This window comes from Macaca fascicularis, chromosome 2, assembly GCF_037993035.2.
Source record: "Macaca fascicularis isolate 582-1 chromosome 2, T2T-MFA8v1.1".
Lineage (NCBI taxonomy): Eukaryota > Metazoa > Chordata > Mammalia > Primates > Cercopithecidae > Macaca > Macaca fascicularis.
The window spans coordinates 55,384,266-55,412,257 of record NC_088376.1 but is presented as its reverse complement, the minus strand read 5'-3'; the positions used below and the strand labels follow the sequence as shown (position 1 = coordinate 55,412,257).

The window sequence follows — 27,992 nt, the reverse complement described above, 5'->3', positions numbered from 1 at the left end:
ATAAAAGATCATGATCTATAACTTTTTTTCTTACCGTTTTTCACCCCGACACTTAAAACTATTTCAATCGGCACTTAAAGTGTCAGACAGGGAAAGGCAAGAATTTCAGAAAACATTGGGCACAGGATGGCAATATATCCTGATTTAGATTCTTTCTCTCATTATCAAAGGATAATTAGTGAGAAAGACAACAAACGCCTTCCTTGCAGTTGCAATCAGTTAAAACCAGGTAACAAACTTGTACATCAATATGTTTGTAAAGATACATATGCATGAATACATGAAACTCGCAAAAATAATTTAGTATTCAATCTCAGATACACAAATATACTTAAGAAAGAGAAGTTTTATTAGGGCAATTTCACTTTATTTTTCCATACAGCAAAGTCAACTACCGCAGTAATAATAAAATAAGCATAAAACAAATTGCAGCCCAAGACAAAATACATAATTTTAAGCAACTACAAGCAGAAAGTAAGTTGTGATTACATAATAGTAAAACCAAGCACATTTGTCCTTTCAGCAGATGAAAGTGGTAGGGTTGCTGATAAGTGCAACATTATTAACCAGCTGGAGTGAAGGCTGGATACACTAATTCTTTTAACAAGTGCCCATTATCACATTTTGCATTTTTGAGTGCTTCTGAGTTGAAAATTAAAACCGTGAAATTTGAACTGCGTTTTATTTTTCACCTGCTGAAAGAACAGGATCCTACAGCAATTAAAAAACAATCACATAACAACTATAGCTACAGTGTGCTGTTTGGTTTGCCTGTTTATGATTTAAATTTTGTGAAAGTCAATACTCGTTTTGAATATTTTTTTGTGAACAATAAACCACTGAAATTGGCAGAAACTGATCTGAATAATATATGTTCTTAGTATAGTTCTCTCTTTTTTTGTTGAAGTTTTAAACATGCAGTAGTTTTGAAAAATGTAAGGAATATCTGATCCATGATTTCACCTTAATGGTAGAAGTACCTGCTATTTTTGGTAATGATCTTCAGGCAGATTTGGCCCCATGGAGTTTTTGTCAGTCATGAGGGTTTGAAAGGATGGCGTATCTTTCCAGCTGAAAAAATCCTGGCAAACTACAAGCTGTCCACAAGAAAGCAAAGCAACATGTTTGAAGGGGTATGGAGTGCTAACTCTGTGCCACTTTTGCAAGCAATTTTGCTCAGTCTGTCATTGTATTAGCCTTAACAAAACTCCTTGTAATTATAGACGTTTTTATTCAAAATAAGATCTTACTATTATACAGGTTTCTCTCTTTTGACTATATACAGAAGTGCAAAAAGTCAACCTTCTCTCTAGACGTTCCAACATGCTAAATTGCAGCATAATCAACCCTCAAGAGTTTGCACACACGCTATAATTTTCATTACGTAAACTTTGAGTATTTGGATTATCAACAAAAAGTCCCTTGTTCTTTATTGATTATGCAGCTTATTTATAACAAGGCCTGATATTCAGGGATTTCAAAAATATTAAACAATATTTTAACATTTGAAATGGATACAGTAGAAAATAAATTTTATTCTAATATCTAGGATCTAGATCTTCTTATAATAACTAATTACAAACAAAATAAATCATCAAAATATTACTCAATTGTCTGCCAGGATTGTTGCGATAGCAACAACTTAACTTCTTACTTAGCAATGATTATATATTTATAAGATATCCATATAAAAGATCTTTGTTCTTTTAATGAAAACTAGACAAGAACTAACAATGACTGACATTCTTACACTGTAATATTAAATCAGTAAAATATAAATCATTTAGTTAACAATACGAATATTCATATGACACTACATGTAATTCAAAACTGAGTATGTTATGAAGGAAAAACTACTTTTTTTTTGTATTTTGAAAAATTCATCGGTAAAATCTAATAAAACAATAGTCTATAAACTGAAATGGTATTCAATTGTTAATAGAAAATGAAAATCTAATAAATGTAGGAAATGAAAAACTACATTTTAACAAGAAAAATAAGTAATATTCTATAATGTAACTAACTACAATAACATGTGAAGTCACCATTACTTTCTTAACACGATTGAAATTACATTGGTATGGGTTCCAACCCGTAATGTAATAATCTAAGGCTTTAATAGATGTACAGTACAATCAGTAAAATCAACACATCAGTCTTATATTAGAAAGCATCTCTCTCAAGCATAAAAACTTGCAGTAAACTTGGAAGTATGGAAAGTTCTATAACTGAACTTTCACTTCTCCCATTCCATACTATAACTACCAGTGACCTGGCCCCTACTTCAGCAATTTTTAGAACTGCCGAACAGAGCAAAAATATCCTTTACTAGCTGCGACATCCAAACCTCAAAAAAAGGAATTCCTTTGGATGATTCCATTCTTAAAAACTGAATGCACATCTATTTTTTTTTAATTTTGTAAAAGGCTTTCTAAGGCTATAAGCAGTTAATCTGAAAAAAACAAAACAAAACAAAAATCACATATAAAATTCACCCATGTACTTAACCCACCCAATTACTAGGTTAATTAAACATTTCCCATTTTCATATTTTGGTTTATCATGCATCTGATGACAGTGCTGCTTTCTTCTTTGTTTAGAGTCACTATTTTGAATGTGACTGTGATGAAGCATTTAAGCAAACGTGAAACCATTTTTGCAAAGCATTTATAGTCTTTTGACTTTTGACAGAGGCTATAAATAGAAGCAAAATAATTTCCTCAAACATTTTTTGTTATTGTGTCTCAGAAATGGCAATCCCTTTTGAATAACGTTATACAGTATAGTATGCATAAATATTACACTACAATGCATTAAAATAATTTTACATATATCTATTATATATATCTCCAGTATGTGTGAGTTTATCTGTATTGAGAGAGTTTGTGTTGTGCTGTCTATTGTTACTGTAAAGTTAAATTGGCCATTTCTGAGACAGCTTTGGTTTCAAAAAAAAAAAAAAAGAAAAAAAAAAGAAAAAAAAAAAAGAATGGTGCCCTTTGACTGATTAGTACTAGCAAATATGCAACAAAATGTGGCTCTGAAAACAATAACACTGAAGAAATAATACTCTAATTTGATGTACAGTCTATGGCACTTCATGAGAATCCTTAACAACATGGTACTTAAAGCCATGATGTGCTTTAAAATATACACAGTTGTGGTTTTGCTTGGCACATTCATCTCTGTCAGATCCCTCCCTCACCACGTCTTACAATCTATTACATTAAAAATATTACTCTTAAACAAAAATGACTGTGCATGCACGCTCTCATCTATAATGGCAATTTTAAATACAAGGTGCACCTTTGTTATTTGTAAACCTTGAAAGAAATAAACTTATTTAAAAAAAATTATATCTTGGTCTACAGACGTACCAATACATAATAGAATCATGGTTACACCATAGTCTGTCTTTTCAAGATGGCATGAATATATAGGAAACTAATTAGGTATGCATCTTTGAATGCATAACTCTGTGCTAGAAAAGAAAGACAATGTTGTTCTTTTAGACAGGAATATCACCTCAGCACAAATATCAATTAAATGTACAAAGTGTATAGGCAACAGTGTGCAGTGGATTTCCATGTTGTCTTTTCTTCTGGTTAACATGCAATATGTGGATGTCTTGTGGCTGAGGAACTTTTGTGTGTGTTGCTTGACGATATATACAATATGGCTAATGACCTCATCCTTTACTCTAACCAAGCACACTGTCCTTTCCTCTTTAGCATGATCTACAAGGGAAAAAGAGAGAATCTTTGTTAGAACAGATAGTATCTAAAAGCAGTTTCTAATATACATTTAATATGAAAATTTTCTTTTTGATTAAGCAGTATATTCACAAGTTATTATATCTTCATATAAAAACAAAAACCATTTCACAAGAGTAGACAGAACAAAATCTGTTTATCATCTCTATACGAACGAAATAATGTGTACAATTTAATAAGACTGTAGAATGTGCTAAAAAATTTACTAATCCTAAACTAAAAGTATAAAATACATTTGCAGAATCAAGGGGCATAATATACACAGTTCTTTTTTAGCACAATTGTTGTAGGGCAAAATTTAAACTTACTTCTTTTCTGCAGTTTAATAAGGTTTCAAGAGTAAACGTCTGGTCTACAAAATTAAAATTCATGTCATATGTTCTATTAAACAAGATTTATTCTATTTGGGTGCTTGATTAGCATAATGCAGGTTTAGAAAAAAAAAGAATGATACTTTAAGTGATGGCTTTGGATAATTCAGTTTGTTGAACTTTTTTCTCCTAAAACTAAGAAAATAAAAATCATTCTTTTTGAATTACAGAATTATTACTCATGAATTAAGTTGTAATAGATACTACAATGTACTTGTGGATTAACAGTTCCAGTTTTTACAAGAAATTTGTTCTCAGCAGGGAATCTTTACATATATTAAAAGTATGCTTCACAATACAACCTTGAAAATGAAAGAAATCACAATCTAGTAACTCAAAAATCAGTTTAAATGTTGCAACTCCTCATGAAGATGAGCAACCATTTGTTAAATGAACAGAACATTAAATGCTTAAGCTTCAAAGACAAATCTACTGGTTTGCTAATTATTTTTAGAATTTTTTTTTCAACCTAGATTATTGCTAAGAAATAGAATACAGTTAAATATATACATACCAAACATACCTAATTGACTATAAGAGCTTGAAACAGATTGCTTTGGCATGTCAAACAAACTCTTCTTCTAAACCAACAACACTACAAAGTAATGCTGCTGCTTCTAAAAATGTGGCTATTGTTCAGAATCTGAACCTTTTTATCAGAACTGCTTTGAGAAAACTTATGAAATAGACAAAATCAATTTTAATACTGCAGCAAGTCTTTGGCAGTACTTTTCCGATTGAGCCTATCATTTCTTTCTTAAATGGCTATTGAATTCTGCCTATCCTCCTTTCTTGCATGGGCTTTGACTTTGTCCAGCTTTGCTACAGATTAACATCACAAGAGTTTCTGAGTTGGTTCTCAGCCACCATCGTTTCCTGACTTGGCACACTGTCCTTCTTTTACAAGGCCTTTACACCTCCACTGTCCTTAGAACAACACCCTCATTGTCCAAATTCATTTGTTTATGGATCCTGTTGGGAATAGCTGCTCTTCATCTTTGCTCTAAGAGAAATTTCTTCAAACCTCTCTTATTTTAATATATTATCCTGAAATTCCTTACATCTTTATCTTATTGTCTATTTATCTTTATCTCCTTGCCATGGTAACTAACACAATGTAGCACCAAAAACTCATTTGTAAATATGTTAATACACAGATAAAAAAAGGAAGTAACAAAGAATGGTCACCCATCTTAACCAATTTCAGTTTTAAGCATACTGTCTCTTTCTAAATATAAAAATAAGTAATTAACAAGCATCTGAGCACATGTTATAACTTGAATGCACGCATACTGGACAAAACATATTCCTATGGATGAAAAATGGGCACCTTTGTAATTATTTAAGACAGTGTTCTTAAAGACAAAATACAAGACATTTTAAAGACTAAATACAACACTTTCAAACCATTTTAAAAATGTTGCAATGGCAACATTTTCAGAATTATATGATCCTCTGAGGTAACTACTTTAAAGTACCTAAGATTCATTTGAATATGTAGATTTGTGTGTACACATATATGTGATTATGTGTATATATTTATTTAAAGTGAGACTCACTACTTTTTTTTTTTTTTGAGACAGGTCTTGCTCTGTTGCCCAGGTTGGAGTGCAGTGGCACAACTGTGGCTCATTGTAGCTTCAACCTCCTGGGCCTCAAGTGCTCCTCCCACCTGAGCCTCCTGAGTAGCTGGAACTACAGGAGTGTGCCACCATACGCAGCTGATTGTTTTATATTTTTTGTAGGACAGGGTTTGACCATGTTGCCCAGGCTAGTCTCAAATTCCTGGGCTCGAGCAATCCACCCACCTTAGTCTCCCAAAGTGCTTGGATTACAAGTGTGAGCCACCACGCTTAGCCAAACTCATTATATTCTAATGCCCCTGTGTATGGTGGTGCATGGGATGAAGTGAGTACATGGTCCCATTTAAGGTTTAGCCAAAGAATAAGAAAAAAAAAAAATAAGTGATAATCTACACCAGGGGTCAGCCAAAATACTGCCTGTGGGCCAAATGTGATGTACTGCCTGTTTCTGTAAATAAAGTTTTACTGGAACACAGCCACACCCATTTTTTACATGTGGTCTCTGGCTGCTTTCATGATACAATGGCAGAGGAGAGTAGCTGCAACAGAAACCATACGGCCCACACAACAAAAATACTTACTGTCTGACCCTGTAAGAAAGTTTGCCAACCCTTGATCTATACCTTCTAACTACTTTTTGGTCATATGTTTTATGTTTGTGTTTATTTCTAATCAGAAATTTTAAAAATTTATTTTCTCTTGATACTTTGTATATTTAAGTGATATTAACGTATTTGTTATAAATGTCTGATAAAATTCCTCACAACCCATTTAAGATAAAAATGTGACCTGTATATAAATATTTTCTCAGAGATTTTGCAAAATTTTAAGTGCACTATACGATTGCTATCTTAAAAAAACCCAGCACAAATATGCTACTATATATTACATAATGAACTTACTGTTTAGTGATGAAAATTCTACATCTGGGTAACATACTTGTGGCTAGTCAGATGTTCGGCAGATATTATGGGTATCTAGCAAATAAAAAATTATTTAATGAATGATCCATGCAAGCAAGCCAACAATCAAGAGATGAAAACATTTTAATATTAAATTTTTAAAGAAAAGTGAAATTCAGCTGTGAGGTGATAGTCCTTATCTGGTCAACATAACAGTAAGTTAATGTAAACTTAAATGCCATAGTAGCAACTAACTTTAAAATCTTCATGTTAAATACTATTCTGTAAATGTTACCAGCTTTTAGGAAATAAGATAAGTAAAACTATCAAAAATTCATGCAGAGCAGTATTGAAAGAAGCCCTTTTTGTTGGCCTACACACACACACACCCCCCCGCCCCCGTGGTTTCAGTTACTTAGTAATCATTCAGAAATCAGATAAGGAAATGTCTTGCCTATTTTTGTGCAACCAAATTTCTGACATTTTCGTTCAAATTAGGGTGTCTAACTTTTTTTTTCCAAATTAAAAATACCAGGTAAGAATTATAAAGCAGTAATTCAAAGAACTAGGTAAGAGCCTAAGTTTACTTCAGAACATATTTCTGAATCCTGATGGCACCTTTTATTGTATTTTAAATGGGCAAGAGAATTAGAGAACTTGAGAGAAAATACAGTAAGAAACCAATATAGAGTTGACTTATTTCAATAGTTCCCAAAGTTAGAACTTCAAATTTGTAGCTTGATTTTTCAACCCGAAATTAATGGCTGCTAACCTGAGAGAGGCAGCACAATAGATTGAGACTGTCAGAGGACTGAAGACACGGGTTCTACCCCTAGAGATCCATTTACTGGCTGTGTGACCCTGAGCAAAGCAACTTATTACTCTATGCTTACGTTTCTTCTATAAAACGATACTAATCCCATTTCAGCAATGTTGTTGGGAGAATAATAAAATCACATACACAAAGGCATTTTGTTGCTGTTTTTTCAATTTAGACATCTTAGGCTAATTCAACATACTAAAATCCACAGTCTGGCGTGTATATTAATATGTCCCTGTTTTATTTCCAGTTCTCAGCTGACATTTTTACACAATTTTACAGCATTGGCAAATGGCACGAAAATGTGCTCCAAGCATAATGAAGCTTCTCATACCATTTTTCCTGCTGCTGCAGGACAGGATGTTGCACCCAACAGTGTAGAAGCATCAAGGATGGGGCTGTCGAAACATACCAAGGACCTTCAACACCAATCGATGCAGATGAAGGGCCAGCTATAAACTTCTGCATGCATGCAGGCTGCATTTTGTGGCATCAGCTATTTCCAGCATTGCTAATGTACTGTAGGCATATACATATGTATGTATATGTAGATATAATATATGTGTGTATATATATATCCATTCTCTTTTCTTTCTTTTGGTTGTCAAATAGTATGAAGACCCAAGATTATGCATGAAATGGTCACAGCACAATGCAAAAAGTAAAGTGTCCCCTACAACCCAGGTGGCCAAGGGCATGTTGAAATTTGCTCTGCTATAGTTCTGCTTACACCAGCAATTCTACGGTCATACATGGTACACGCATGAGAGTTCTTTATCACTGATTTGCACCACAGATGGATTGTATTGAATCCATCGCGATAGTTCTACCAAAGATTACTTATTAACATGCCACATATGCACCATCTAGCATTCTTGTAAATGAGTCTGATGTGTTCACATAAACCCAGGGCTATTTTGACAAGCTTCTGAAAAATTAATGATTCTTTGCCAAGAAATGTTTAAAGCTTGACTGAAACATTAAATTCATTTTTGTATTCTGATTTTGAAAGTTTTGAATGGTTGTACTAATAGCTGAATGTTCTTCATCAACAGTACGTGATGTATTTTAGAACAAGGGTGGCTACTCCTCACAGTAAGAACAACAAATCGATGTCTTAATTGGTCTTCCCTTTCCAAGGTGGAACATGTTGATTCTCATCTGATACTAATTCTTTTGAGACTCATTTGACTACATTTAACCTTCACCTGTGGATTATCTGAAATGTGGCTTGGCTCTATTTTTTTTCATACACTGTCAACTCTATTGAAGCCCAAATCTATTTTATATAAATGAAACTTGAAATCAACCAGTATTTTCTAGAAAATATTTTTAAGTAGAATCAGAAAATGCTGGGTGAATAAATGTCAATTTTTAAATTTTAAAATATTTTAAATCATCATTTATTTTAAAATAGTTATTGTATATCATAAAATTTAAATTTATGGAACAAATCCCTTTCACTTGAAAGTACCCTGCATAATTGTTACTCTATAAACTTGCATGGAATACAGAATGATTGTCAATTTGCCATACTTAATTTCTTTTCTTTTCATTCATAAATCTCCAACATTTATGCAGGGTAATTATAAAAATAAGAGCATTTAGGATTTTTCTTTCACTGAAAGCATTGAGAATAAAAGCTTAGAAATGCTATACACAAACAATTTGTTTTGAATCTGCTTATTAAATGATTCAGATTATAATGAATTTATAACAAACTTATTTACAAGAGTGGTCATTTGTGGCATATGTAATACATTTAAATATTTTACTTTCTATTAATCATTTAGGCAATAACTAAGAAACTGTATATACCAAATGTTTTAAATAAAAACTTTAAGATGGCCTCTATTTTTGGTTGGTCAAAACACCTGCAAGATTGGTTGAAACCAATGAGAATTGCTTGTGTAAATATCATTTTAGTAGCTTCAGAAATGGAGCTGCGACAACTTTGGAGCACTTATAAATGGCATAAAAGCATTCTGCTGCTCATCATAGAATGTGTAGGCCAACAAGAGGTATCTTTGAAACCCCATGCTTATTAAAGCACCCTCTACAGCCCTCACGTACATACGATTCCCACTGACCTCAATGGGAAATCCACATGCGTAAGGGCTGCTGGATTGAGCCCTATTAGAGTTGTTTTTTAAGAAACAAAGCTGTAAATTAGCAAACCTGGTTGGCTGTGGCTGTTGCAGCGAAGGGAACACTTGTGGCAGATGTTGTTGCTGCGGACACAGTGGCTGGCGTAGCACCGTGCACCATGGGAACTTTCGGAGGGAAAATCATATAAGCGAACATACAGAAGAGTGTAGCAATATGGAAACCATGGCAACATGGAAGAGATAATTGGGCATGGTATTTATCACAGCAATAAGCCATGTGACAGGACATCATCACCAGCGAGTGACATGCAATCACAGCGCAAAGCAGGACAACATTCCAAGGACAGAAGGGGAGGAGGGATGAAAGAGAAAAAAAAGGGGGAAAAAAGCTTGTTACCATCAAATCAAGAAAATTGACACAAACAGGCTTAATATGCTAAGTCAAAAACAAGAATTTTATATAGTGTTCATAGTCAGACATTCAAAATCTAAGTCAAAATACAAGTATTTACTTCATATATACAGTTATCTGTTTGAATGAAAGTATTTTTTTCTCATTTACTATTATAAAAATATACAGTATATTACTTTCATGAAATAGATTTTTTTTTACACACCAGAACTCATAGTCCAATCAAAATCCACCAAAGGTGACTAAAGGAAACTCGTGTGTGTAAAGAAAACGTTTATGTGAGTCCATGTCAATTAAATAGAAAATGGCATTTAATTGACAGGTGTTAGTAAAGGGGAAATGGACTTGCCCAATAGATATAAGTTAAACTTAGCAGTGGATTTTGAGGGGCTGTGAGGTACACCATAGGTTTAAGATAATCAAGAAACAAAGCTGGCACCTACCAACACTTGTAGCGGGTGTCATGCACAATATTGAGCCTGCCCATCATGCATTGCAACAGGAAGGTGGATTTGAAAAGGGAAAAGAATTAAAACATCCCATCACACGTGTAATTAGAAAATTCATTTGAACAAAGAAGAAAAATTGTTATTATGGGAACAGTGGCATGTAACTGTCAGCACAATCAAATCATACAATAGCACAGTGATCAATTAGAACTAGTCTCAAGTGAAGAATAAAAGCCAGTTTAACTGTGTGCTGGTACACTTTGTTTCTCTTAAGTGTTGCCTATAAACAAAAGTATTTTGGAAGTAATTTAAATCCACTTAGTTCTTTTAAAAATAATATTGTAATTTGTTTTGTTTTAATCTGATTACTAACCATCTGGTCGTTTTGCTATTTCTGACTTTAACTTATGAATGCCTTAACATTTTCTTCATATCAAGCACATATTAACTTATTAAAGATATTATTTATTATTAAATACTAAATAATTCAATGTACAAAACTGACTTAACAATATAATGAAACCCAAACATTCATTTTCATTCTTTTTGTTTTATTTTCCTGTTCATTGTAGCAGCAACCACATAAACACGAAAGGGGTTGTGATTATTCATACAGGATTTGTATTTGGAGGGATGCCAAGCAATAAATTTTACATAAAACAGTGAAATTTCTGCATTTCCTTCGTTTGAAATTAAAATGTAGGAAAAGCCTTAAGGGGGAATATAATTTCTTATAAATATCAAATTGGTTTACTTCATGGTATCTAGGAAATCAGAGTGGTTTTCATTGCTGGTTCAGACCTTCAAGACTTCTGGGAGTAGCAAATGTTCTACAAAATTTCACACACAAGAAACTGCTAATTAGACTTCAATAAAAACCTTGAGTGGGAGATAGTGAAGATATATACATCACATATGGGGTGTTAGCACTGATGCTGACAATTGTTCAACCATGATAAGCAAAAATAAATGTTGCATATATAGATAGTCCTTGTTCTCTTTGACATGTAAATATTGAAAATTTAACTTATTTTACCAAGTACAAGGCACTTTCCCATATGCAGAACCACTGTTCTTTCTATGGGATTATTTTAGAATTCTAGGTTTTAAAATATCAAAGGATTTTATATTTCTATCTAAATCTTGGCATATCCTGTTTAAATACTAGCAGCATCTGGGACGAACATTTGTTAGAAAAATATCTGCCAAATGAATCTTGTCAGAGATGGCCCTATAAAATAAAGCTGCCATTGAGAAACTCAACTTAAACACGGATTACTTAACTGGCATCCCTGTAACAGCTGCAATTAGTTTGTCATCACAATTAGACTGTGGGCACAGTGATCAATGATTAAACTCTAATGAATCTGGGGACACATCCTATCAAGTGGAATAATATTATATTGACAAGCATTAAGACCCTTGAAGATCTCTGTCATTTGCTACTACTACTGAGTCAAAGACTTGTGAAAGACAAACAGAAACAAGCTGGTAATAACAAAGAAGTTATAATAATTTGAGACAGTAGAGCAAGCAAAACTTAATACCAGATCTACATCTTATAAAATCATTACTGTCTTAATGGTAGGGTGAGAGAATTGGAAAAGAAATGATGAATGATAAAGAATAATGTGATAAGTAATATTAAAGCCAGTTTAAATATTGTACAGGTTATATGTTTCATTATTTATTATTATGCTGAGACTTGCCTACTGTATTTCATCCCATGCATAATTAAGCCTGCACATGCTGAAAATGAGTTAACCTTATACTATCTCTCTAAAACCCTAAAGCTATTATGATTTGAATTTTAGTTTGAGTTATCTTCCTCATTACCATTATAACCAATGCACACAGTTTTGAGAGGCATTTGCAGCAAATAAACATAAGGCAGCAATGAAAATACTAGCCAGGGTGCAATAACTCACAAATATGAGGACATAATGCTGTAGGACCCACTTACCAAAAACGAAAATCACTTTTGAAATGACCTTGGTTTCCATCTTTACTTTACATGGGTTGATTTACTAATAATAATGCGCAAATGGCCAATTTAAATTTTTCCTCCATTTTCAGCACAAAGCAAAATTTAAGTGAATGTATTTGTCAATTTCCAATTTATCCTACAAAGATATTTGCAGAGCAGAATGGGGTGCCTCTAAGAAATGTGTTATTTTAATTGCATGACTTTTTAAATCAAAAATTTTAATTGATATGTAGTAAAATGTAGGAAAAACTAGGATAATTTACAAATAAGATGTATGCATACTTAAAATTACTCAGCATAGAAGGGAGATAAGTAGAAGGGGAAAAAAAGAATTGTAATGAAGATTTAGTTGGAAGTTAGAATTTCGATGTAATAATTCAGTCCTATTTAGGTTGATTATAAAAAGTATTAAGCTGATTAAGATCTTCTAAAAACAGTGTATATCATTTTAAGACTAAAAGTTAACAATCAGTTGGATTATTCTCAAAATTGGTATCCAAACAAGCAGTACCTTCTTTATTTTTATTAATTATAAGTAATTTACTAATATACATAATTATAAATTATTAAATGTATTAATGATACTAAATGTGACAAATCTTTTTGTTTTTTCTTCTTTCTATAAACACAACCCTGCCTACCCCTGCCCTTAGACCTACACCACCACCTAAGAAAGTTTCCTGGCCTTTTGTTGCCTCATTCTTCGTAGAGTTGTAATACAAGCCAAAGTTGAAGTTGTTTAAAGCAAATGTATTTTCAGAACTGTTAACACTCAAAAGCTAACATTGATTGAGGGAGATATGCTAGAGAGGGAGACAAGAGGTGTGATTCTGAAGATGGTAGGTAAGCAAAAATAGTGATTAGGGCAGAGAAAAAAATTCCTCAAGATTGAAGTGGCAGGCAGTGTGCAGCTCCACAGGTAGTTGGGTAGGTAGCCTGTTCTTTCAGAATAGCCTTGCAGACATCAGGCCCTCAAGGGCATGGGAGCCTGGAGGGCATAGACAAGGAAGCCTATATCCAAGGCAAGCACAGAACCTCTGGAGTACCTGTCTTCAAGAGCTCTCGCAAGCATGGACAATGATCATATCAGCAGTGAGCAGCTGTGACTGATGAATGAAGAATGCATAGTGTGTCTGAGAATACTAGACTGCACAGGACCTCCATTTGAGGTAAGGTCAGGAGAGAGAGGGAGCTGGGGGATGTCCTGGATTCCCAGTAATGCCTGTTATTTCTCTCAACCCAGGGAGACAGAGATCAGAGTTCAGAGCTAGACTTAATTTCAATGAAAACAAATGGTATAAAGGAAAGTGGTATTTCTTATACATCCTAATTTCTTGAGTGAAAATTCATACCTATAATATATATAGATCCTAAATTATGTATAATATCTACAAATAATCAATCTGGTCCTGAAAAGGGAAGGTTAAAACAAGTATATATCTAAATTTGAGAAAACAAAACTTCAATATGAATTTAACCTAATACTTATATTTATCTTTAAATGAGGTATTAAGTGTGAAACACAATGGAGTTAGGTGATCAGTAAGGGCTACTTCCACTCTCCCAAATCATTTTTAAGGTCTTCGTGTAATAAGCTCATATATATTGAGAGATTAACCAAGTCAGTCTGACTTGAGTTCAAGTTGTACTTAAATCTAAACCTTACAAAAGCTGTTTAACTTGGGGAAAATCACTGTATCTTACTAGGCTCCAAATTACTCATTGGTAAAATGAAAATATTAATGCCAATCTTTTGGGCGTTGTGAAAAAAAAAATGAGATAATATATGCAAAGCACTCAGTGCAGCATGAAACCAGAGCAACCATTCAATAAAATGTAACTCTTTTGAACAAAATGTGTGAAACAATCTGGCCTAAGGCAATACGGAATTGTAGGGCTTGGAACTGAAGGGTACAGTGTGTGTCCTATCTAAAGGATTTACATTTAGTCTTCATGTAAACACTCTTAAACAAAAATATTTCTAGATACTAGATTTTACCCTTGGGCCATGAGTTTGCAATCTTTCACATAAATACTGGTACGCAGTGGCATACATTATTGAATGAATAAATGGAAAGATGGGTGGATAAATGGGGGGATGAATAGATGGATGAAAACAGAAGGACAGAGGAAGGGAGGAAGGAAAAAAGGATAAGAGAGGAAAGGAGAGGGGAGAACAGAATGATAGGAGGATGTATGTATGTATGGCTGAATGATGCTTAGACGGGTAATATCCATATTAAATCCAATTCTGCTCTTAAAAGTTAAAGCATGCAGTAATTTTTCTTAGTTAGCTGGCTGGCTTGTCACTGAACCCTGATCTTTTGCCAGCAAACTACTCTGTATACGCAGCCACCTGCTCTAAGAATTTAGCTAACCATGCTTCACTGTAATTTGAATAAAATGCATCTACACATCTGAAGTTATCATTGAAGCAACAGACTATAGACATCTAAAATTCTGAGCTGCAAAAAAATAAAAGAACTCCATTTTCTTCCCAGTTCCAATAAAGCCTTCAGAGTGTACCTTCCAAATTATTAAATTGTGATCAGATCAGATTCCTTGATCATCTAATTCTGTATTATTTGTCTGTAGAACAGCCAAACTTTGGAAAATGGCATTCCTTTTCTCCCAGGTATTAGACATGAGATTACATGTGAATTTGTGGTTAAGATACATTTCCTTTAGTTCTCAAAGGGTGTTTTTTAAAAACTGAATTAATTGACAAAATTTAAATATTGAGAAATTTCACATATAAACTTACAAACGTCCAGAATATCTGGGAAAAAATCATAAGACCTAGCAACACTGTATGTCAGGGCTACTGTGTTAGGTTGTGCGGGTTTCTTACAACCAACCCTATAAGGCATATACACAATCAACTGTGGTTTACACAGTCTATGATGCAAATGGAGCCACAAAGGGTTTGCAGTGGATAGCAGGTACAACCTGCCAGGCAGACAATTCTCTGAGGCAACAAAAGGCAAAGTATGAACATTGACTATACTCTTTAGACTGAGTCTGTGCTCCCCTGTGCCACCCATACCCCACAGCTCCCAATTTATTTCTTGCTTGACTTGTGTTTCCTGCCTGGCCCCTGAGGCTTTTGCATTTACATTCCCTGCATTAGACTTCTTTCCTTTCTGACTGTCTGACAAAGTGGTGGGGCAGAAATAACGATGAGCTATCCATTTTAACCTTTTCAGGTCACAGGGTCAATTTTTGTGCACGCAGGTACATATTATATAATGAAAATATTTTAAAATAATCATGGAGTCACTACCTACTTCTACTTCTGATTATGTGATTAATAAAGGTCAACGTGCTGCTTCAGGCCCTTAAAACTGAGTTGCAAATAAATGTTATTTTATGTTGCTAACGCAATAATTTCACACTATATTGATTACATTTGAGAAATGTGTGTGTGTGTGTGTGTGCGCATATATATATTTGTTATTGTTTTGTATGTTTTTTTTTTTTGAGACGGAGTCTCGCTCCTCTGCCCAGGCTGGAGTGCAGTGATGTGATCTCGGCTTGCTGCTCCGCCTCCCTGGTTCAAGCGATTCTCCTGCCTCAGCCTTCCAAGTAGCTGGGATTACAGGCACGCATCACCATGTCTGGCTAATTTTTGGATTTTTAGTAGAGACAGGGTTTTGCCATGTTGGCCAGGCTGGTCTCCAACTCCTGACCTCAAGTGAGCCGCCTGCCTGCCTCCCAAAGTGCTGGGATTACAGGCGTGAGTCACCATGCCTGGCCTATATTTGAGAAATATTGATCAAGACTGGAATATCTCTGATGCAAAATGCATCGTAATAAATGCAAATATATCTAAAATTTTTTCAGCATATTTCAATTAATGCAGATTTTATTTAAATTAGCAACGCTTACCCTAGCACAGAGAGACAAGTTTGATTCTGATTTATGAATGAGTTTATTTTCTCTAATTTGAACTTTACCTAGCATCTTTGGCTCTATCCACAGACAAAAAGCGATTCTAGGGAGACACTAGTGTCACAAGTAAGGGTCATCAAAAACCTATTCTAGGGAGACACTAGTGTCATCAGTAAGGGTCATCGTACCATGCAACTGATGGTTATACTTATTTAGAAAAAAAAAACTATAGTCATTTGAGTGTTGTTGAAAAAACTAACATGAAACCTATTTGATAAAATAATTTCAGCTTTCTTTAAATAGCATAGATTTGTTTTTCAGACTTTAGTAGAGAAACTATCATATTTTTTAAGACTAGCCAAGTACAGTAGTGAGAAGAGGGGAATGAGTAGAACGAGAAGTTCAATCTGTAACTGACTGTGAACAATCAACTGAGATAACTCACTACCATTGGTCTAGCTGAAACTGTCATTTCTCATGGTAATGTTTTAGCCAATAAAATAAACTGACAAAAATAAGATTTAATTTCTTCAAAGAGATTATGATAGCTACATATAATCCCTTGAAACTTTGCTCATCTGACTACAGAAAAACTGATGGATTATTTGTTGGGGGCAGTGAAAATCTGGGGACACAGCAACTTGCACAAGAGCAAAAAGATTAATTTCTGAAAAACTATACATGTTGAGAAGAAAGTTATAATATTACAAAACATAAGAGAAATGTGAGACTACAGGTCAAAATGATTTAATTTTTGTTCTAATATGAACAAACTGCAATTTGAAAGATACTATTTCATGAGTACAAATATCATTTTATCCATGTGTCTGGGGCACTGGCTATTTCAGCTAGTGGAATATTCTAGTTAACTGTTACCTCATGTTTATTTTACATATGGATGACTGATTTTCAAAGATGTACTACATAAAAAGTTATGGTTAGTATTAAAAACTCATATAATTTATTCTTTTGTTCATGAATCAAAAACAAATTCACATTCTCTCACAGCATTATGAACCTAATACACTGTAAATACTGCCAATATAGTCTAATATAAAATTGGGAGCTGGATTTTTGACATATATATCTAATCATTAATTTAATTAATAAAATATTTTATTAAGTAAGTCTTTTACCATGGTATTCTCAAAATAAGAGTGAAGCGATAAAGAGGAAAGTGAGATTAGAGTTTCTGGTTAGTAAAAATCCAGATAATAATAAGTTTATATGTATTTTCTGAAATAAATTCAGAGTGAATAAAAAGAGTAAATTTCCAGGTAATTAAATGAGTAGCTAGTCTGTGTTTTAAACTTTGCAATTTGTGTGAATAATTCTAGATTATGTATACATTACCAAATTGAAAATAAGCTGAAACCACAAATGTAGAACTCCATAATAAATTAAACATTGAGGAGCACTTAGGGCTCTTTCAATATTAGCTTATGAACAGTCAAAATTTTAAACAGTGTACTGATTGATGCCACTAAGATTGATGCCCTTTTTAAGAGCTCTAGAACACATAGTTTTTTTTCATTCTTGACCTTGAAAACAAAAAGGCTGAAAAATAAAAATCAAAACTGAAAGTGTTGTTTTATATAATTTAAATTAACTCTATGGGATAATGAAGGCAAAGGGGTCTTACAGCAAGAAAATATCATAAAATAGCTTGACAGACATATAACAGTGTGGAGGAAAGAGAAAAACAAGAGAACTATATTTCATTTCCAAATTACACAAACACATATAAATGTATAAAATACCACTGATCCTTAATCCATATTTCGTTAAGCTAAAATCCTTACTTTTTAAGGAAAACCACATGAGACACCTCAGATAAGTTTCCATCATTGACCACCTTACCTGACCACCTCATCTATAATTACAAACAAACTTGGGGTGTGGTTTATCTGCTCTAACAGTAGGACTCTCTGTAGATCATCAGATTCATTTATTAAGAAACCCCACCCCTTACCTGGTGGGAGAAACGCTGTATGCTGTTGTAACTGCATGTTGGCTAGAGCCTGTTGGTATTGGAAAATACCAGTGTTAAAGACTGCGGTGGCACCGTTGGTTTTTTCAAGAGCAGGCCTCTTTGGTAATGGGGGAAGTACAGCTTGAGGAATTCCCTGTTTAGTGAATGAGTATAAAAAACAAATACCAGTAAAAAGAGAAAAAGAAAAAAGAAAAATCAGTCGAAGGCTAAAATTGTTAGGAAGCATGAGCAAGCAAGCAGCGGAGCACTTAACTACCCGAGGGAAAAAATCCAATGAATAAAAAATTAAAGAAAAAAAAAAAAAGCAAGATAAAAGCTTTAAAGGAAGCATTATTTTTGTCCAAAACAAAATCTCACTAGTACAAGAGCACATGTTATAATGTGTTAAAGTGCTTTAGGTCCCATAATGCTTCAGGCTTTCTATGAGAAGCCATTGAATTGGGAAAAGAGGAAAAGCCACACTGCGAGCTCCATGAGGATTGACAAGTATAAGCAATGTTAATAGTTAATTGTACAGAGTGACTGAAACAGATAAAATAAAAACTAACCCACTGCTCCTCCCCCCAGATCTACCTAGACATGCAAATGTCCCAGAGCATGCAAGTTTTTTTCCTTAAATACTGAACTATAAATATTAAAATGTAAATAATTCTACCACTAAAGCCATGCTAACCAAACAGGTACATAAATATACAGTCAAAAATACACTCTTTATATCCTCCAACTATTTCTTTAGAACATTCTACAATGTAGTTAAACTGAATGTGGGCTGCTGGGCTTTCAGAATCTTTTATTGTATGACATCCATCTATGTACTTAGATTATAGTCTTTCTACTAATTTTGTCAGGAAACCACACTCAGTTTTTTCATTGTACTTTATAACTCTATAACAGAAAAAAGGATATATATTTTAAAGTTGATTTAAAAAAAAAAAAACTTGTATCTACAATAAAGCTACATGCCAAGCTAAAAGGTGAAAGGTCATAGTACCAGGTCAAAGGTTGCCTCGAGGGGTCGCTTCAGTGATTTGACAGCCGACTGAGTCTTAATTAGCAGGCAGCGAGCACATGATGGCAATGGGCCAGTGGGGTTCAAGCGCATTAACATAAACAGCAAGCAGAGGTGCATCATGGGGGCAGCAGTGCATTTTTGGGTAGGTGAGAAAAAACAAATAAAAAAACAAATCATCGGAATGCCATATACAACGAATAACAAGACTAAGCATGCACAATAAAGGCACTACTGAGTTGTTATTGGGAGGATAACTCCTCTTTGTAGTTAATTACAAACAAGATACTCTAACAGAAAAAAAAAGAGTGAAAGGAAGAGAGGAGGAGAGAGTCTGCCTTCTGTATTTTTGCTCAAGTATCCATAAACAAACACAGAAAAGATCTCTCTCATGATTAATATCACTGTTATGAAATACTACACAGTAACTTTTAAAATGAGTATTTCATTGATTTAAGTCACATATTTATGTAAAAAATGACAACATTAAAACAGCTAAGCAAAGAACAAAGAATGGGCTCATTAAAATCAGCTACTAGATCACATTAAAATTTACCTTGAGAATATAGTTTAGTAGCTATTCTTAATGATCCAGTTTCTAACTCTTTGAGTACTGCTGTCTCTCTCCTTTCTATATAATGGCATAGTCAAGCTTCTCTAGTGTTACTATTTTGTTTATGCCACAATATTATTTCAGACAATCTAGAGAGTATACTACTCAAAATCCTGTAGCTAATTCTAAGAACAATTTTGTTGAACAATTCTCCTAAATAGTTCCAGATCATGTTATTGTTAAAAGCAAGATATATGTGAAGAAGAGCCTTGATGTGCAAAAGAACACACCAAAGGAAAACAATGGCTGATTAGATGGCACACAGAAATAAGAAGACCGAAAATGGCAATATCGTTAAATTGAAAAGGAGACAGGTGGTTCTTTACAAAGCAGAGATTTCAGAAACCCTACATCCAGAATAAGACAGATTAAGAGTTAGGCCAAGGGTAGGAGCAATCTGAACCATTTGAGGAGTTACCCTCACTTCTGTGAAAGTAACTTCTTTATATACTGTCTGGGATACCTGAACAAACATATCTTCAGCAATTTTATTTTAAAAAAGGTTAATAAATGAATAGCTTGTAGTCAGATAGAGTTGCTCACTTTGCTTTTCTGACTGCTAACAAGGAGAGAGCTGATATCTCTACTCACCATGGCAGCTGCAGTGGCTGCAGCCTGTGCAGCTGCAGCCTGGTTGACCTGGTATTGGGCAGCCTTGATCTTGGCTTGCAAATGTGCAGGGGGATGAAAGTATTTGCACTTTTCCCGAGAGCATCTCCCTTTGATGTAATCCATACACACAGTGACTGTGTTGTCATTGGTGTCGATCATTGTGCTGTCAGCAGGATGAGCAAACCGACAATCATTTTCTCCTCTGTTGCAATTGCCACGTTGGTACTCTCGACATACCTATTGAGGTCATTAAGTACATGAGGTTTAGTCAACATGAACAAGAAGAAGCTTTCTGAAGAGTTTAACTTAAAGTGCAAGACTGGTGATAGAAGGCTACAGATGAAAGGGGAAAAATGATTTTCAAACAAGGCAACAAAGTAACTTCAGCATTTCCTAGTTTAGTTACAAATTATAAATCCATTTCAGTATAAATGCCCATAAGAAAATACAGGTATAATATTAATTATGGTAAAAATACAATCTGAAATGGTGTTGATATACTTATGAATTGCAAAGGGAAAATAATAACCTCACAGTAAAGAAACATGGCAAACATCGCTTTAACCAAGTGATCAAAATTAATACCACCAATAATGAGACATAGTGACACTGTGTACCTATTGATACGATACAATGAGAAGGGCACACAATCACAGCAGATGTATTACTGCCTGAATTTAATCAAGATGAAACATCAGACGAAGTGAATGGAAAGATATTTTACTTGATAACCGACTACTACTCTTCCAAAGTGTCAAGGTCATGCAAGACAGACTGAGATACTATCACAAGCTGGAGGATCCTGGAGTCACAGAAAGAATATTGGGAGGACAACTGGTAAAATTTGATTGAAGTCTGTAGATTGGTTGAACAGCAGTATATCAATGTTAATTTTTCTGGTCTTAGGAGAGATTTCACAGTTACGCAAGATATTAATATTTAGGTCAGTGAAGGGTAGACAGAAACTCTTGGGTCCATTTTTGCAACTTTTGTGTAAATATAAAATTATTTCCAAGTGAAAAATATACAAAATCAAATCTGATAGCTTTTTATGAAAATGTTTCCAGGAGTTATTTTTTGATCTTCAGAGATTCACTTGGTAGCTATATAAAGCAGTAAAAAAAGATTGGTTTTGTTATGTCTGTTTGTTTTATATTTGACAATTCTGTTAATTTTGCCACCGAGATCTTAGGGAAAAGGCGAAAACATTATTTCTCATTCATCTGCGCAATTTTGACTCTTACTATTTAAAAGCAGTCTTCATTCGGGATATTTTGACCCTTTTACCACAAGAGGGCCATCTAAAACACAGAATGTCCTTTTAATATTTTCCTGCTCTTCCTTCGAGCTTCAAGAAAACAGTTTTTAACTGTTCAAAAGTATCTTTTCACAAATAGCAAACGCAGATATTAAGCACTTTATCTTGAAGTTAAGCAAGAAAGAGAAACTGTAACCCTGCAATAACTTAGGAAGCAAAGGTTTTCTTGGATTTACATAAATAAAATGATTGTATTTAAATTTGGGTGTTTTCCCCATATTATATTCATATCCTATTACTGAGGAAAGTGCTTCTTAAAGAAAGAGATACTATAATCTGTACCACGCTACATCTTAAAAAAGAGCATTATAAATGATATCTTGCACTACTTGGAAACCTCAAGCTAGCTAAAGTTTCGTGTTCCAAATACATACAATGAGCCAGTGTCATTCATCACCACACTCAAGAGTTATAAAGAACACAAAAATGACTTTAAAAGTTATTCAAGATTCTGGGTTTTTTTTTTTAGTGTATTTATCTTATTGAACACACCAAAAAATTTATTACCAAGATTTATAACTTAGAAACCAAAAATGATCAAGCTGTTACCCAGAATAATTATCCTCCTCTCTGGCTGAACATTAGCATCAGCTATGGAGCTTGCTAAAACAGCACCCAGTACCTAATCAAAATTTACTGTATGTGAGGCTCATCACTACACTCAGGAAGAGCATAGTGCCTACCTTAAATAATGATAAAAAGCTTTATGTGTGTGCGTGTGTGTGTGTGTGTGCGTGTGTGTGTATGTGTGTGTGTGTATGCTAAATATACACTACTGCATAAACAACAGGGCTACTTTTCTGTTTAAGCAAATCTATGTCAATGCAGGCATCACCAAACAGGAAACTCGCAGAAGGTCTATAAGTGATCTCTCTCAGCTGCTGTTTGCTCCTCAGTAATTGCTGCTTTCTTGAATATGCTCAAAATGAACTGGCAGCAGGGAACTAACACTATTTTTCCTATGTAGTTTATTCTTTCCCACATTAACAATAAAGAAGACCTGAAGTTATTTAGGTTCTGTGTGTATATATTTGCGTGTGTGTGCAGGGGGTGGGGTTCTACAGGTTAAGGATTGGTTTATTATAATCTCACATTCTTTACTCTCTTGTGAGACATTTAGAAAGAATTCTACAAATATTTAAGCAGAGTTAATAACTAAGAATTAGCTCAGAATGTGTCATAAAACCAACCTTTTTTGAGGTTAAAAAAACTTAGTCAACTGCTTTTGCATAATATGCATGTTTGACTCTTTCATATTTTTATTTTTTTGCAGTTTATGGTTTTTCCTGATGTAAGAAATGGGACAAAAGAAACATACTGTAATAGCTACTCTCACATTATTCTTGCCTTTGAAAAAATAAAGAAGAGAAAATCTCTTGTGAAAACTTGTACTGGTGAGAGGTACAGGCCAGAGGGACTGGAAATTTACCAACCATTAGATGTGCATCTGAATTGTGGGGTAACTATGGGAACATGAACTTCCCAAAGCTTCTAAAACACATTTTTCCTAATAGACATCATCAATAAAATGGGATCTATCCCTTGGTTGCTCAGTATGGGTTTGATCTGGTTTCTCTGATAAACTCAAGGACACTTTATGCTGATCCACAAAATAAATGTCTTAGACATACTACTACATTAGCAAATTATAATTGACAAATTATATAAATTCAACAAATTTAATCTCATAATTAAAAACAGGATAAGGAATTATGACATTTATCATAGAGAATTTGAAACACAGAATGTAAAATTAAATCTGAAAATTGTAACAACATTGTGGCTCATTTTTCTCTTCTCATCCAGTCTTCTGTATGTATACACACATTTTAAAAAACTGTATAGTATAGCTATTATTTGGTGACCTTTTATGCTCAACGATGCAGCATAAGCATTTTCTCATTTTGCTAAATAATTTCCAGAGTGATCACTTTGGATGGCTGCATCAAATTTCATCAAATAGTGTACAAAATACAGGTAATTCTTTCGGAGGATATCTAGATAATTTCCAGTATTTCCATATTACAAATAATATTCAAATAATTTATCCATGACTATAGGCATTTTTCATTTTTGGCAGATAAATATACAGATTTATCTGTACATGTATATGTACTGGGTCAACATATAAAAATATTTTGTGACTGGGCGTGGTGGCTCAAGCTGGTAATCTCAGTACTTTGGGATGCTAAGGTGGGTGGATCACTTGAGGACAGGAGTTTGAAACCAGCCTGGCCAACATGGTGAAACCCCATCTCCACTAAAAATACAAAAATTAGCTGGGCATGGTGGCAGGCGACTGTAATCCTAGCTACTCAGTAGACTGAGGCAGGAGAATCGCTTGAACCTGAGAGGCGGAGGTTGCAGTGAGCTAAGATCGTGCCACTGCACTCCAGCCTGGGTGACAGAACAAGACTCTGTCTCAAAAGAAAAAAAAAATGTTCGATAAATGGCTTTCAAACTTACATTAAAATAATAAAATCTATTTAGCTACACATGTAATGTGATTCAACATGAGCCTTTTACTCTACAAGTACTAAGGCAAGATTTGCCAATGAAGATATTCAATGAAAACATTTAAGTTCTAAATTCTATTTCCAGAAAAATATCTATGGAATAATTATAAACTTTAAATAACCAAAAGAAAACATAGGAAGATTTCCTAAGAAAATGTTCATTAATTCTAAATAAACCTTCTTTTGTTAACTAAATAGCAGTAATATAGTAGACAGACAATAGGGTTTGTAGTCAGAAATTATGAGTTCCAGTTCCTATCACTTTACTAGCTATGGAATATTCATAATGAAAACACTATTAACATCTATTTAAAAGGTCATGAATACTGAATAAAATAATGCACAGCTTATAACACATCATACAAATCTGGATAATAAGAATAATCCTGTCATTTGATCTCTAATTTTTTAATACATGAAAAACATATTTCAAAATGGTCAAAATAATAAGTTTTATAAGTAGTATTAAATTCAGCAATGCTCTGCAAGTTAAAGCACTGGGATTCTAAGGAGATTAATGTCAATATTCGAATTTATTCAAAACTGGAGAGTCATTTGCATGTTCTTTAAGGAGATATCCCTTTGAAGTAATATGTTTTGTGCTCACCATATTTGTATAATTAACTCAGTCATCTTGGAGAATAACAATCAAAAGCAGGAATAGAAAGCTAATTATAAGAAGAAAAGGGACTTTGTCCATTTTAACATTTTGAGAAGTCAATTTAATAGTTAATGGCCAATATTAAGAAACATATTCAAAGACATATAGCCACATGTTCACCAATAAGCAGCATGGACTTCACTTTCTATTAAGCTGGAACTAACAAGCTAAATTTTTCTAAGTATTACTTTAAAAAGTAATCCTGGATAATCACTTTGATCAATCACTTTGATCGAAGGGTTCACAACATTATTGATCATGAGTTTATAATTTAATGCAAAGAAATTATCTCTATCTTCATTTTAAAAGGATTAAAATATCCACTTTGTAATCCTCATAATTCTGGTAATTAGGTAAATATAACTGTAGTCAATTTATTGTACAATTAAAATCCCTAGATAAATATCAGATGATGTGATTTCTAGTTTCAGTTGGTGATATGGTTTGCCTGTGCCTAGCCATGTGAAACTGTAAGTCCAATAAACCTCTTTCTTTTTGTAAATTGCCCAGTCTTGGGTATGTCTTTACCAGCAGCACGAAAATGGACTAATACAGTTGGTTATTCAATAACTGTATATATTTGATCAATTTTTCTCCTTCCAAAAAAAATCAAGAAAAAGACATCTACTTTAACTATCTCATAGTATTTCTGTTAGGATCAAATGGGAGCATTCTTTGAAGTCTAAAAGGCAGACTCCATCATTACTATTAGGGCCAGAAAACACAAGCATACTTCTATAGGTAATGGAACTAAGAATCTACCACTTGATCTCACATAAAAACATAAAATCTGAACAGGAATGACCAACGACAGAACCATTAAGTCCACTTCCACGTTGTCATTTATTAATTCCCATGAATGACTATGCAAACCCAACAGGACAGGAAAATGGACACAACTTTGAAACAAGCTTGTCAATACACCAAGTTAGCCATTACCTTATTTAATTTATATTATTATTGTTATTTGAGATAGGGTCTCCCTCTGTCACTCAGGATAGACTGCAGTGGCGCAATCTCAGTTCACTGCAGCCTCAACCTCCCTGCTCAAGTGATCCCCCCACCTAAGTCTTTCAAGTAGCTGGGACTGCAGGTGTGAACCACTGTTCTTAATCCAGCAATTACTACAGTTTAAGCAACTTATAACTCTACACCACATCAAAACTCTAATCACAGAGATTAATAACTGACAGAGCCATAGTGTATTAAATTGTTTAAATGAAGACGTTACTACATTTTTAAGAGTCATTCTAAAGTTTATTACAGATTTAAAAAAACAACCCACATAAACCTCTATGTGCAAAACTCTTAAGGTTTCTTGGGAACTTTCTGGAGATATTAAAAAAAAAATCACAAAAGCAGTAGCCAAACATCCTCTAAAAAATGCAAAATTAAAATAATCCTACCAATAAGACTTTCCTACATTATTAAAAGCATCTTCTTTCCTAATCTTTTCTGAATAGAAAGTCTTTTATTCCATCATGTTAAATCCACTAAACACCTAAATAATCCCAACCTAGGCATGCTTTTCACTGTCATTCTAATCCTCATTTAGCTTTAAATGTTCTATTTTTTGTAGTCAATGGGTATTATATGTTTTTCTGCCTATATGAAAAGGGTTATTAGATTCTTCTGTGGAAGTAATAGAAACATACAACCATTAGTGGCCTGAATTAGAAACTCGTGTAATGATTACCTCACAGAATAAAACTTTCAGCCAAGAATAATTTATTTTAAGACAAGCAAACACAAACTGAAACTATCAGAAACCGTTGTTTGTCCACCTTTCCTGGAATACTTATATTTTTCTCATATAGACTGCTGATGTAAAAATGGTGCAGTTAACCAAATGTCAATCTAATGTTTTCATAAGTATCTGAAATACGTGTCCCCTGGTTTTTATTTGATTACTCCTATGTAATATAAATTACCTTAATAATCATCATTGTTTACCTAAAGTATTTCACTATGCTGTGCACAGTGTTCTCATCAACTTATTGGAGGAGATGGATTTTTAATTAAGGTTCACAAAAAGCTACATCATTTACAAATACATTAAATAAATGATGAAAAGTTGAAGCCTAAATAAGAGATGCTAGTATCTTTTAGTGCATGTGTTTATAGCTATTTGCATTTAGAGTCACCTGGCAGATCTGTGAAAAATATTACCAAACCCCATCGCAGATCTACTGAATCAGTCTTTGGGGATGAAGCCCTACATTTTTAACAATCACCCCAAGTGATTCTAATCTCATTAAAGTATGAAAACCACTGCTTTAGATCTAGGCGCATAATCAAGATGCCATATTTTATAGCTGAATTGCTCAAAATGTAAACATGTTTCCAAGGAGAATGGTAACACATGATAAACATTTTTCATATTTTAGTACCTCTGTGGGGTTACCCTGAGCCCTGAATAAGGGAATGTATCTTTCTGTGTTTAATCACCTGAGTAACTGGTTGACTGACTCATTTATCCATTCATTTAACAAGTTATTGGGCATCAGTTATGAGTTTGGGCACTATTCTCATGTGGATCTTTTCTTGTCATTGATAAGACAGGAATTAAAGGGTTTCAAAGACATTCCTCACATCTTCTACTTAAAATACTTTCAACAGTTTTCTACTGAATATTGTTGAGTAAATGAGAGAATGAATGCATTCATGAATTCTTTTGGCACCATAAAAAATTACTGTGCATCTTGAAAGTAAGTCAAACAATGATTTCTCCAATTACTAACTCTTTGTAGTAAAACAGGGGTATGGCTAAAAAAACTCAGTCTTTTCTAGAATCTATAGATTTGAATAATTTCTTAACATAATCATGGAGAGAAATTGCTGAGACCAGCCTGGAGAACATGGTGAAACCCCGTTTCCACTGAAAATACAAAAATTAGCCGGGCATGGTGGCACACATCTATAATCTCAGCTACTCAGGAGGCTGAGGCAGGAGAATTGCTTGAACCTGGGACGT

General features: G+C 33.8%; 1 protein-coding gene across 50 annotated transcripts in view; it reads right to left on the bottom strand.

Moving 5' to 3' along the window:
- Positions 1-328: 328 nt before the first annotated feature.
- Positions 329-27,992, bottom strand: part of MBNL1 (muscleblind like splicing regulator 1) — a 222,522-nt gene continuing 194,858 nt past the window's right edge. For 15 of the 50 annotated variants that reach the window (XM_005546132.4, XM_074031284.1, XM_074031288.1 and 12 more), the window contains 7 exons: positions 20,503-20,760; positions 19,281-19,334; positions 18,269-18,422; positions 10,413-10,448; positions 9,628-9,722; positions 6,630-6,704; positions 329-3,737 (listed from right to left, as the gene is read on the bottom strand). In XM_005546132.4, the coding sequence (XP_005546189.1) occupies positions 6,648-6,704; positions 9,628-9,722; positions 10,413-10,448; positions 18,269-18,422; positions 19,281-19,334; positions 20,503-20,760 (654 nt within the window). In that variant the 3' untranslated portion in view covers positions 329-3,737; positions 6,630-6,647. Of the gene's footprint in view, positions 3,738-6,629; positions 6,705-7,783; positions 7,848-9,627; positions 9,723-10,412; positions 10,449-18,268; positions 18,423-19,280; positions 19,335-20,502; positions 20,761-27,992 lie in introns of all 50 variants that reach the window. The other 35 variants (XM_045385106.2, XM_045385107.2, XM_065539406.1 and 32 more) reach the window with 9 other exon arrangements.